The 12,500-nt window shown below is 49.7% G+C and overlaps 1 protein-coding gene across 1 annotated transcript; it reads right to left on the bottom strand.

The window, feature by feature from the left end:
• Window positions 1-3,174: 3,174 nt before the first annotated feature.
• atg14 (autophagy related 14) lies at window positions 3,175-11,032 on the bottom strand. The gene is made up of 11 exons (XM_079373047.1): window positions 10,521-11,032; window positions 9,817-9,879; window positions 9,232-9,274; window positions 9,057-9,138; window positions 7,002-7,239; window positions 6,100-6,329; window positions 5,605-5,722; window positions 5,437-5,527; window positions 5,281-5,366; window positions 5,004-5,178; window positions 3,175-3,446 (listed from the first exon to the last, which is right to left on the bottom strand). Exons 1-11 carry the CDS (start codon window positions 10,778-10,780, stop codon window positions 3,324-3,326), a joined length of 1,509 nt encoding a protein of 502 aa, XP_079229173.1. The 5' UTR covers window positions 10,781-11,032; the 3' UTR covers window positions 3,175-3,323.
• Between the last annotated feature and the right edge of the window lie 1,468 nt (window positions 11,033-12,500).

The following is a 12,500-nucleotide window of genomic DNA, read 5'->3' on the forward strand; positions in this document are numbered from 1 at the left end:
GACTGGAGGCTAACAGGTGTGCTGTCTACCTGACAGACTGGAGGCTAACAGGTGTGCTGTCTACCTGACAGACTGACTGGAGGCTAACAGGTGTGCTGTCTACCTGACAGACTGACTGGAGGCTAACAGGTGTGCTGTCTACCTGACTGGAGGCTAACAGGTGTGCTGTCTACCTGACAGACTGGAGGCTAACAGGTGTGCTGTCTACCTGACTGGAGGCTAACAGGTGTGCTGTCTACCTGACAGACTGGAGGCTAACAGGTGTGCTGTCTACCTGACTGGAGGCTAACAGGTGTGCTGTCTACCTGACTGGAGGCTAACAGGTGTGCTGTCTACCTGACAGACTGGAGGCTAACAGGTGTGCTGTCTACCTGACTGGAGGCTAACAGGTGTGCTGTCTACCTGACAGACTGGAGGCTAACAGGTGTGCTGTCTACCTGACAGACTGACTGGAGGCTAACAGGTGTGCTGTCTACCTGACAGACTGACTGGAGGCTAACAGGTGTGCTGTCTACCTGACTGGAGGCTAACAGGTGTGCTGTCTACCTGACTGGAGGCTAACAGGTGTGCTGTCTACCTGACAGACTGGAGGCTAACAGGTGTGCTGTCTACCTGACTGGAGGCTAACAGGTGTGCTGTCTACCTGACAGACTGGAGGCTAACAGGTGTGCTGTCTACCTGACTGGAGGCTAACAGGTGTGCTGTCTACCTGACAGACTGGAGGCTAACAGGTGTGCTGTCTACCTGACAGACTGGAGGCTAACAGGTGTGCTGTCTACCTGACTGGAGGCTAACAGGTGTGCTGTCTACCTGACAGACTGGAGGCTAACAGGTGTGCTGTCTACCTGACTGGAGGCTAACAGGTGTGCTGTCTACCTGACAGACTGGAGGCTAACAGGTGTGCTGTCTACCTGACAGACTGGAGGCTAACAGGTGTGCTGTCTACCTGACAGACTGGAGGCTAACAGGTGTGCTGTCTACCTGACTGGAGGCTAACAGGTGTGCTGTCTACCTGACAGACTGGAGGCTAACAGGTGTGCTGTCTACCTGACTGGAGGCTAACAGGTGTGCTGTCTACCTGACAGACTGGAGGCTAACAGGTGTGCTGTCTACCTGACAGACTGGAGGCTAACAGGTGTGCTGTCTACCTGACTGGAGGCTAACAGGTGTGCTGTCTACCTGACTGGAGGCTAACAGGTGTGCTGTCTACCTGACAGACTGACTGGAGGCTAACAGGTGTGCTGTCTACCTGACAGACTGACTGGAGGCTAACAGGTGTGCTGTCTACCTGACTGGAGGCTAACAGGTGTGCTGTCTACCTGACTGGAGGCTAACAGGTGTGCTGTCTACCTGACAGACTGGAGGCTAACAGGTGTGCTGTCTACCTGACTGGAGGCTAACAGGTGTGCTGTCTACCTGACAGACTGGAGGCTAACAGGTGTGCTGTCTACCTGACAGACTGGAGGCTAACAGGTGTGCTGTCTACCTGACTGGAGGCTAACAGGTGTGCTGTCTACCTGACAGACTGGAGGCTAACAGGTGTGCTGTCTACCTGACTGGAGGCTAACAGGTGTGCTGTCTACCTGACAGACTGGAGGCTAACAGGTGTGCTGTCTACCTGACAGACTGGAGGCTAACAGGTGTGCTGTCTACCTGACAGACTGGAGGCTAACAGGTGTGCTGTCTACCTGACAGACTGGAGGCTAACAGGTGTGCTGTCTACCTGACTGGAGGCTAACAGGTGTGCTGTCTACCTGACTGGAGGCTAACAGGTGTGCTGTCTACCTGACTGGAGGCTAACAGGTGTGCTGTCTACCTGACTGGAGGCTAACAGGTGTGCTGTCTACCTGACTGGAGGCTAACAGGTGTGCTGTCTACCTGACTGGAGGCTAACAGGTGTGCTGTCTACCTGACTGGAGGCTAACAGGTGTGCTGTCTACCTGACAGACTGGAGGCTAACAGGTGTGCTAGGTTCGGGTTATCAGTCGGATCATTAAAGGAACAGAAGCTGTTACACGTTTTTAAAGTGTCTTATGACCAGTTTATATCTGAAGGGATCAGCAGCATACCAAACATAGCTAACATGCTAATCTGCAGCTCACACTCAACACTTTGCTCTCATGTGCACGCTCACGTGCACGCCCATTGTATATCTCTTTGGGGGGGGGGGCTAGAAACAGGAACAACAGGAAGTGAGCCTTTATTACATTAATCACCTCAAACACAGCTAAAACTTTATTTTGAAAGGTCAGAAGCATGAACACAGGAAGTTATTTGCAATAAAAAGGTTTCATCTAAAAAGAAAAAACAAAAAGGAAGTTCATCAACAAGAGTCCCATTATAAACTGTTTCAGCCAGTTTAACCAGTCCACACTGGTTCAACTGGTCCATTTTGTACTTTAAGCTCCTCCCAGTATCTCAGACTGGTTTCGTGGTCCTCTCGTTGTGTGGGTCTCTCTCGTTTGTAAACGGTGTATGTTATTACAATGGAAACCATGGCAACCATCACCATGGCAACAGTTGTTTATCACTACATCCATCAACACTACAAATAACAAATAACCAGAGTATGGCTAGGCTAAAGATTCCCTTTACACTGAGCAGACAGACAGAGAGACAGAGGGACAGAGAGACAGAGAGAGAGACAAAGAGACAGAGAGACAGAGAGACAGAGGGACAGAGAGAGAGACAAAGAGACAGAGAGACAGAGACACAGAGAGACAGAGGGACAGAGAGACAGAGGGACAGAGAGACAGAGACAGAGAGACAGAGGGACAGAGAGACAGAGACAGAGGGACAGAGAGACAGAGGGACAGAGACAGAGGGACAGAGACAAAGGGACAGAGACAGAGGGACAGAGACAGAGGGACAGAGAGACAGAGGGACAGAGACAGAGAGACAGAGGGACAGAGAGACAGAGGGACAGAGAGACAGAGGGACAGGGACAGAGACAGAGAGACAGAGACAGAGGGACAGAGACAGAGGGACAGAGACAAAGGGACAGAGACAGAGGGACAGAGAGACAGAGGGACAGAGACAAAGAGATTATATAATATAAACATGTCACATGTGGCCGATATCTGGATTTTGTCATTAATTGTAATAAAAACACATTTTATTCGTTGTTTCCTTTGAAAATGTAAATAAAGTTTTTAGAGACGTGTGATTGGCTGGTTCTGCTTCATTGATCTTTATTGCTGTATCTTTAAACACATCGTGCTGACATTAACTTCCCCTCAGTCCATGTCCTGGTCCAGTCAAGTCCATGTCCTGGTCCAGTCAAGTCCATGTCCTGTCCTGGTCCCTGGTCAAGCTCAGTCCAATTAGCGCTGCCCAGTGTACGCTCGGAACCAGGAAGTGACAGAGGCTGCAGCTGATGAGATCATCCCTCCAGTGTTGGCAGAGGGCTGGGACACCTGCAAAGCACTCTGGGAAAGATCCATGGACTGGAGGAGGAGGAGGAAGAGGGAGGAGGAGGAGGAGGTAGAGGAGGAGGAGGAGGCAGAGGAGGAGGAGGAGGAGGTAGAGGAGGAGGCAGAGGAGGAGGAGGAGGAGGAGGGAGGAGGGGGGAGGAGGAGGAGGGAGGAGGGGCAGAGGAGGAGGAGGTAGAGGGAGGAGGAGGAGGCAGAGGAGGAGGAGGAGGAGGAGGAGGAGGAGGTAGAGGGAGGAGGAGGAGGAGGTAGAGGAGGAGGAGGAGGAGGAGGCAGAGGAGGAGGCAGAGGAGGAGGAGGTAGAGGAGGAGGAGGTAGAGGGAGGAGGAGGAGGAGGTAGAGGAGGAGGAGGCAGAGGAGGAGGAGGAGGTAGAGGAGGAGGAGGCAGAGGAGGAGGAGGTAGAGGGAGGAGGAGGAGGCAGAGGAGGAGGAGGAGGCAGAGGAGGAGGAGGTAGAGGGAGGAGGAGGAGGCAGAGGGAGGAGGAGGAGGTAGAGGGAGGAGGAGGAGGGGGAGGCAGAGGAGGTAGAGGGAGGAGGAGGAGGCAGAGGAGGAGGAGGAGGAGGCAGAGGAGGAGGAGGTAGAGGGGGAGGAGGAGGAGGAGGCAGAGGAGGAGGAGGTAGAGGGAGGAGGCAGAGGAGGTAGAGGGAGGAGGCAGAGGAGGTAGAGGAAGGAGGAGGAGGCAGAGGAGGAGGAGGCAGAGGAGGAGGAGGCAGAGGGAGGAGGAGGAGGAGGTAGAGGGTGGAGGAGGAGGCAGAGGGAGGAGGAGGAGGCGGTAGAGGGAGGAGGAGGAGGAGGAGGAGGAGGCAGAGGAGGAGGAGGAGGAGGTAGAGGGAGGAGGCAGAGGAGGTAGAGGGAGGAGGAGGAGGAGGAGGAGGTAGAGGGAGGAGGAGGAGGCAGAGGGAGGAGGAGGAGGAGGAGGCAGAGGAGGTAGAGGGAGGAGGAGGAGGCAGAGGAGGAGGAGGAGGAGGCAGAGGAGGAGGAGGAGGTAGAGGGAGGAGGAGGCAGAGGAGGAGGAGGAGGAGGCAGAGGTAGAGGGAGGAGGAGGAGGCAGAGGAGGTAGAGGGAGGAGGAGGAGGCAGAGGAGGTAGAGGGAGGAGGTAGAGGGAGGAGGAGGAGGCAGAGGGAGGAGGAGGCAGAGGGAGGAGGAGGAGGAGGAGGCAGAGGAGGTAGAGGGAGGAGGAGGAGGCAGAGGAGGAGGAGGAGGAGGAGGCAGAGGGAGGAGGAGGAGGCAGAGGAGGAGGAGGAGGAGGAGGCAGAGGGAGGAGGAGGAGGCAGAGGGAGGAGGAGGAGGAGGAGGCAGAGGGAGGAGGAGGAGGCAGAGGGAGGAGGAGGAGGAGGCAGAGGGAGGAGGAGGAGGAGGAGGCAGAGGGAGGAGGAGGTAGAGGCAGAGGGAGGAGGAGGAGGAGGAGGAGGCAGAGGAGGAGGAGGAGGAGGCAGAGGAGGTAGAGGGAGGAGGAGGAGGAGGAGGAGGAGGAGGAGGAGGAGGCAGAGGTTATGTTATCAGCCTTACAGATCTGTGATTGTCAGAGCAGCAGCAGCAGCAGCTGTTTCCGTCTCTCCGGGTCGTGTACCTGTGATGGGATGTCACAGAATCGTGGACTCGGCACCGTCTCCCAGTCTGTCCCCAAGTCCGTCTCCTCGTCTGTCACAGCCTCGTCCCCGCTCTCCTCGGCTGGCCCTGCCGCCTCCGGCTCCACAAACTCCATGGACTCCTCCAGGTCAGCGCTCACCTCGAACGGCCCCGTCCTGCACAGACCGTCATATTTACACCTGAACGTAACGCAGCTCTCTGATTGGTCCATTATTAGACTGACACACATACACGCAGAAACAGAAGATGTGTCACACCTGCCCAGGTTGTCGTTGTCGGGGGCAACCAGAAACATGATGTTCCTTAGAGTGTGATGTGGGTGGAGCTTCTCACTGTCGACGTGCTGAATACAAAAAAAAGAGTTGAAATGATCTCAGCGGCAGGGGGGGCGTGGTCACTGAGATGGGCGTTACCTGAGAGAAGCACAGGTGCAGGATGTTGGTGTTGAGCTTGCTCAGAGCTCGGGTGAAGCGGTACCTGCTCAGGTTCTCTCCACAGAACTCACTGAGGAACAAGCAGACATTTAGACGCTCTGTTTTCATGACTCAGCAGCGACGGCGAGCAGCTGTTTCCTGTCTCACCTGTTGCAGAGCTTCTTAGGCAGGTTGATGTCCAGGATGTGAGACAAGATGGTGACGAGCTGCGTGGCATAGCAGAGAGCGGCGCTGATGGTGTGAGCTGGGTTAATGTGGTCTAACTCTGCAGCACACAGGAGGTCAAAGGTCAGTCTAAAACGTTGATCCAAAGCAAGCATTTGATTGGCAGAGGACAAACAAGCTGGAAAACATTCAACTTTTAAAGGTCACACGGGGTTCGTGTTTCTGAACATGTGGAGAAGCTGAGTGTCTATAAATCCATCCAGCCAGGTAAATAAGCCCCTCCCCTCTCCTGGTATCTTCATCCATGGACTCCACCTCCACACTACAGTAAAACTTTTATGCAGGTCCGCCATTTTTATTCTCTCAATAGAAGAGTGATGTCTCCTGGGAAAACTCAGGGCAGGGTCATTACATTTAAAGAGACACACACACACCAGATCCTCCAAATATGGTGACAGAGGATTAAAATAAAATCACCTGGGCCCTGATTGGTGCTTTTCTCCTCCACCCAGGTGTAGTAGGCAGAGCAGTCTCCGTTGCTGGGCAGGCTGACTGGGGAACCTGTGATGCTGATGCTGGTCTCTCCATTCTGGTCATCCCAGATCCAGCGTCCTGAAAGGTAGGTGGTCCTCCGAGCCTCTGCCAGCTCGCTCACCGTGCTGGAGGTCAGTGCAGGGTCACATTCTGCAACCACGTCTGCAGGGTCTCTGAGGGAAAAACAGGTTCAGATGCCACGTCACTATCTCAGGAACTTTATGTTTCTGGTTCCCCCGTCAACGACAACCTGCTCGATGACTCTCTCGCCTCCATTTTGTCTCATGAAGAAACTGAAACTTAAATAGTTTTTTCTTCTTCTGAAACACATTTAGTTTCTCTTTTGAGGTGAGAAAGCAGCTCATCAGTAAGACTGATGCTGATCATGTGTCTCTGAGGTTCATCACTCACTGTGGAGCCTGGACCCATCAGTGGGAGGGCCTTCTTAGTCCACCAGGAGGCTGGGACTCTGGTGCAAGGCTCAGGCTGCTCCCCTCCTCACACAGAGAAGTGCTGATTCTTACAGCTCACGTTCAGCTGTTGCTCTCTGTTCCATTTACCTGCACTGGACATCCTTTCTGCTCCTTCCAGGTGGAACATGCTGCAGAGACTCTAAAAGCCTTTAAATCCAGGCTGAGAACACACGACACCTCCTCTTCTTACTTTACTGGCTTTTAAATGTTTTTTTATCATTTAAAAGGCTGCCTGTATGTTCTGAGTGTAACTTTTGCAGGAGTCCCTTAAAAAGGATTTTAACCTCAATGGGACTTTCACATCGTGTGTGTGCGTCGCTCATGAAAACAATGGTGAGCTATTTGAGCCACGTCCCACCCAATCTCTGTTACCTGCGCTCCTGCTTCTCTTCCTGCAGGGGGAACATGTGTGTGCTGAGCTCCTGGATGTGTTCTCTTCTCAGAGCGGCAAGCTGAGTCAGGCGGCTCTGCAGCTCCCGGCTGCGGCGTTCCAGCAGGTCGCCAAGACGGCGGTTATGACGCTCGATTTTATCCCGTTTCTCCTGGTGGCGCCCTGCACGCCGCTGCAGCCGCTGACACTCCTCCTGTGAGCGCAAGAGTAGCTCTTTATCTGCAGGGTGAGGAGAAGAGAGGTTATTTAAAGATGCTGACTCATCTGTTCTTCTTCTACTGTTACATCTATTCTTCTTCTACTGTTACATCTATTCTTCTTCTACTGTCACATCTATTCTTCTTCTACTGTTACATCTATTCTTCTTCTACTGTTACATCTATTCTTCTTCTACTGTTACATCTATTCTTCTTCTACTGTCACATCTATTCTTCTTCTACTGTTACATCTATTCTTCTTCTACTGTTACATCTATTCTTCTTCTACTGTCACATCTATTCTTCTTCTACTGTTACATCTATTCTTCTTCTACTGTTACATCTATTCTTCTTCTACTGTTACATCTATTCTTCTTCTACTGTCACATCTATTCTTCTTCTACTGTTACATCTATTCTTCTTCTACTGTCACATCTATTCTTCTTCTACTGTTACATCTATTCTTCTTCTACCGTCACATCTATTCTTCTTCTACTGTTACATCTATTCTTCTTCTACTGTCACATCTATTCTTCTTCTACTGTCACATCTATTCTTCTTCTACTGTTACATCTATTCTTCTTCTACTGTCACATCTATTCTTCTTCTACTGTTACATCTATTCTTCTTCTACTGTTACATCTATTCTTCTTCTACTGTTACATCTATTCTTCTTCTACTGTCACATCTATTCTTCTTCTACTGTTACATCTATTCTTCTTCTACTGTCACATCTATTCTTCTTCTACTGTTACATCTATTCTTCTTCTACCGTCACATCTATTCTTCTTCTACTGTTACATCTATTCTTCTTCTACTGTCACATCTATTCTTCTTCTACTGTCACATCTATTCTTCTTCTACTGTTACATCTATTCTTCTTCTACTGTTACATCTATTCTTCTTCTACTGTCACATCTATTCTTCTTCTACTGTTACATCTATTCTTCTTCTACTGTTACATCTATTCTTCTTCTACTGTTACATCTATTCTTCTTCTACTGTCACATCTATTCTTCTTCTACTGTTACATCTATTCTTCTTCTACTGTCACATCTATTCTTCTTCTACTGTTACATCTATTCTTCTTCTACCGTCACATCTATTCTTCTTCTACTGTTACATCTATTCTTCTTCTACTGTCACATCTATTCTTCTTCTACTGTCACATCTATTCTTCTTCTACTGTCACATCTATTCTTCTTCTACTGTTACATCTATTCTTCTTCTACTGTCACATCTATTCTTCTTCTACTGTTACATCTATTCTTCTTCTACTGTTACATCTATTCTTCTTCTACTGTTACATCTATTCTTCTTCTACTGTCACATCTATTCTTCTTCTACTGTTACATCTATTCTTCTTCTACCGTCACATCTGTTCTTCTTCTACTGTCACATCTATTCTTCTTCTACTGTCACATCTATTCTTCTTCTACTGTCACATCTATTCTTCTTCTACTGTCACATCTATTCTTCTTCTACTGTTATATCTATTCTTCTTCTACTGTTACATCTATTCTTCTTCTACTGTTACATCTATTCTTCTTCTACTGTCACATCTATTCTTCTTCTACTGTCACATCTATTCTTCTACTGTCACATCTATTCTTCTTCTACTGTTAAATCTATTCTTCTTCTACTGTTAAATCTGTTCTTCTTCTGCTATTAATTCATAAAACATAAAGAAGAGGGGAGGAGGAAAGATGTGGTGTCTGGGTTCTGGTCTGACTGAGTCTTCTGTTGGAGGCTGACTAACAAACTTCGTTTAGAGTTAACGAATCAAGTGACTTCCTGAATTTCAGAATAAAAGTATTTTCTGCGGCTTTGAAGACTCACCGCTCTTTACTTCCTCGTTGCCCCCGGCGACGGCCTCCTTCAACTGTTCAATCTTCACTTTACACGACATGACCTTCCATTTCTAATGAGAGAGCAGTGGTTTGAGCTGAGATCAGCTGATTGTGACCACACACACACGTTCAGTCTGTGTTCCTTTTTAAATAAGTGAACTGACCATGTGGTCGGCCTGCAGCTTCCTGTCCATGTGGTGAATCACTCTGAGGAGACCAAACAAAACAACATAACAGTAATAGAAGAACTACACTACCCACGCTCATTGTGCCACAGTAATGTCTCTGGTTGGTGGAGCTCCCTGTTACCATGGTAATGTTTCCCACCTCTCAGCACCACATGTTGTTTTGCTAGCCGGCTAGTTAGTTAGCTAGCTAACATGAAGTGTAGTAATAACCTTGTTATATTATAAGTAAGTACAACAGTTGTATTAACAGAATAAACACAATAACTATATTTACTTTTAGGAAGAACATGGATCATTCCCAAAGGATTGTGGGACAGGTAGTTCCTTGACTCCAGATGAAAATGATGTATACAATCCAGTTGAACCTTTGCTGTTCTGGCTCCAAATTAAAGGTACTATGGTCATGAATACTGGGAGCTCTGGCTTCATTCCACGCGCCTGTTGCTAAAAGGATTTTGTGAAAAATCATTGTAGGATTTGAACAGGCAACTGTAGTTCAGGCAGCAGAGCCTCGGAGCTCTGTTAGCTTTACATTCGGTCAGTAAACTTCAGGTGTGTTACCTGTGCTGCAGCTGCTCCTTCTCCTCCTGCAGCTCCTTCAGACGCTGCAGCTTCTCTGTGTATCTACAAGAAACACACACGGAGAGACGCGTGCACACAACCGCACACACCCGCACACAACCGCACACCCCCCCCCCCCCACACACACACACCCCCACACACACACACACACCCCCACACACACACACCCCCACACACACACAAACATAAACAGACACAACCACACAGACACGTTTTAACATCTTATATATATATAAAGAAATAAATAAAGGTATTTTTACATGGTGTGTAACTGTAGTAGGGAAGCTAAGTTCGCTAGCAAAATAAGTTACACTATGACTCAGCAGCTTCCTGTATCTATTAACCTGAGGAGTGTTAGCTGCTAATGCTAACTAGCCTAACAGAGAGAGTTACCAGTGAACACCGTGACGTCATTGTTTTCGTTAAATGTGAGCTTATCTGCTGCAACACTAAACATTAATAACTGTTTCATTACGAACACCTGTAACTGTCACTTTATCCTCCAGACGCCAGAGGGCGCTCTCTCCCCGCTGTAAGCTAACAGAGAGAACGCTAATAAAGTGATTTCTGTTTATATTTACAAGCCGAGCTGTAAAACAGGTTTTGGTCGTGTTTCTTCGTGTCAGAATAATGAGGGGCTCGGTAACATGAATGTACAGAAGGTTCGGCAGGTGGACCGGTACCTCTCCATGTTCCTGCCGTCAAAGTACACGAAGTCTCCGGCCTGCACGCAGCGGGCACAGGTGAGTCTGCGGCGGGACGAGCTGCACAGCGGGCACCGCTCCACCGCCACCGACAGACCCTCCGCGTCATCCACCGACTCCACCAGCAGCACGCAGCCCGGGGGAGGGGCGCGGAGAGGCGGCCTCACGGCGGACGGAGGCCCGGGGAAGGAAGCAGCACGGTCGGATCCGAGAGGAAGGAGTCCCGCGGAAGACGCCATGGAGAGCTAACAGGCTAATCCAACGTTCAGGCTATCTTCAGGTGATATGTGACGTCACTCCGCGCGCTGCTATTTGATAATCCTCTGGATGTGAAACAGTTCGTCATTTACCTGACACAGGTATCACCAAACTCTCACGAGCTTCACAGCAACTGTTTTTGTTTTCATCAGAAAACACAGTCCGACACTTCCGGTTTCCTCTGGAACATGACGGGTTTGTTTATGTGCTGACGTCGTGTGGTGGGCGGGGCCAAGCGAACATAATATTTATGACGTAAATGTCAGTGGGTATATATACCATAGACTGTAAAAATAATAAAATAAATAATAAGACTATACCTATAGTGATTTATTACATGTCAGTGGGGATATTAAGAGCTACAGTGATTTATTATACACTGCTCTAAAGAAATAAAGGAACAATAAAATAACATCCTGGATCTGAACCAGTGAAGTATTCTTATTAAATACTTTGTTCTTTACTTAGCTGAATGTGCTGACAACTAAATCACACAAACATGATCAATGGAAATCAAATGTATTTACAAATGGAGGTCTAGATTTGGAGTAACACTCGAAAGTGAAGTATAAAAACTCCAGGCAGATTCATATCATGTCCTTAAAACAAACATGAGGCTCAGTAGTGTGTGTGACCTCCACCTGCCTGTGTGACCTCCACCTGCCTGTGTGACCTCCACCTGCCTGTGTGACCTCCACCTGCCTGTGTGGCCTCCACCTGCCTGTGTGGCCTCCACCTGCCTGTGTGGCCTCCACCTGCCTGTGTGACCTCCACCTGCCTGTGTGACCTCCACCTGCCTGTGTGGCCTCCACCTGCCTGTGTGACCTCCACCTGCCTGTGTGACCTCCACCTGCCTGTGTGACCTCCACCTGCCTGTGTGGCCTCCACCTGCCTGTGTGGCCTCCACCTGCCTGTGTGACCTCCACCTGCCTGTGTGACCTCCACCTGCCTGTGTGACCTCCACCTGCCTGTGTGGCCTCCACCTGCCTGTGTGACCTCCACCTGCCTGTGTGGCCTCCACCTGCCTGTGTGGCCTCCACCTGCCTGTGTGGCCTCCACCTGCCTGTGTGGCCTCCACCTGCCTGTGTGGCCTCCACCTGCCTGTGTGACCTCCACCTGCCTGTGTGGCCTCCACCTGCCTGTGTGACCTTCACCTGCCTGTGTGACCTCCACCTGCCTGTGTGACCTCCACCTGCCTGTGTGACCTCCCTACAACACCTGGCCCTGCTCCTGGTGAGGTGGAGGATGGTCTCCTGAGGGATCTCCTCCCTCAGGAGAAAAGCATCAGAACTGAGACGTGGTCTGGGCTCAGCACCTGCAGAACCACTCCTTTATTGGGGGGTCTTGCTGATTGCCTATAATTTCCACCTGTTGTGTATTCTGTTTGCACAACAGCACATGAGACTGCTGGTCAGTCAGTGCTGCCTCCTAGTGGACAGTTTGATTTCACAGAAGTGTGACTGACTTGGAATGACATTGTTTTGTGTTCCCTTTATTTTATATGTCAGATCTAACAGTGATTTATTTGTCTCTTTCCTCTGGAGGAAGCTGCAGATGTTTCATCTCACTCAGATCACAGAGTCTTTCAGACTTCCTCCACTGTGTCTCATCAGGACAATCACAGTCTCTTCATCAACAGGATCATTCCCTGTTCACCATATAACTCCTGTGAGACCCTAACCCTAGCTCTGAAGGTGAAGA

The sequence above is a fragment of the Symphodus melops genome (assembly GCF_947650265.1).
Source record: "Symphodus melops genome assembly, contig: scaffold_172, whole genome shotgun sequence".
NCBI lineage: Eukaryota > Metazoa > Chordata > Actinopteri > Labriformes > Labridae > Symphodus > Symphodus melops.

Excerpts from the sequence above, each read along its gene's own strand:
- atg14 (XM_079373047.1), bottom strand. The coding sequence starts at position 10,780 with ATGGCGTCTTCCGCGGGACTCCTTCCTCTCGGATCCGACCGTGCTGCT. Across the intron at positions 9,880-10,520 it reads GACGGCAGGAACATGGAGAG|ATACACAGAGAAGCTGCAGC; the intron begins GTACCGGTCCAC and ends TGTTTCTTGTAG. Across the intron at positions 5,179-5,280 it reads GACAACGACAACCTGGGCAG|GACGGGGCCGTTCGAGGTGA; the intron begins GTGTGACACATC and ends CGGTCTGTGCAG.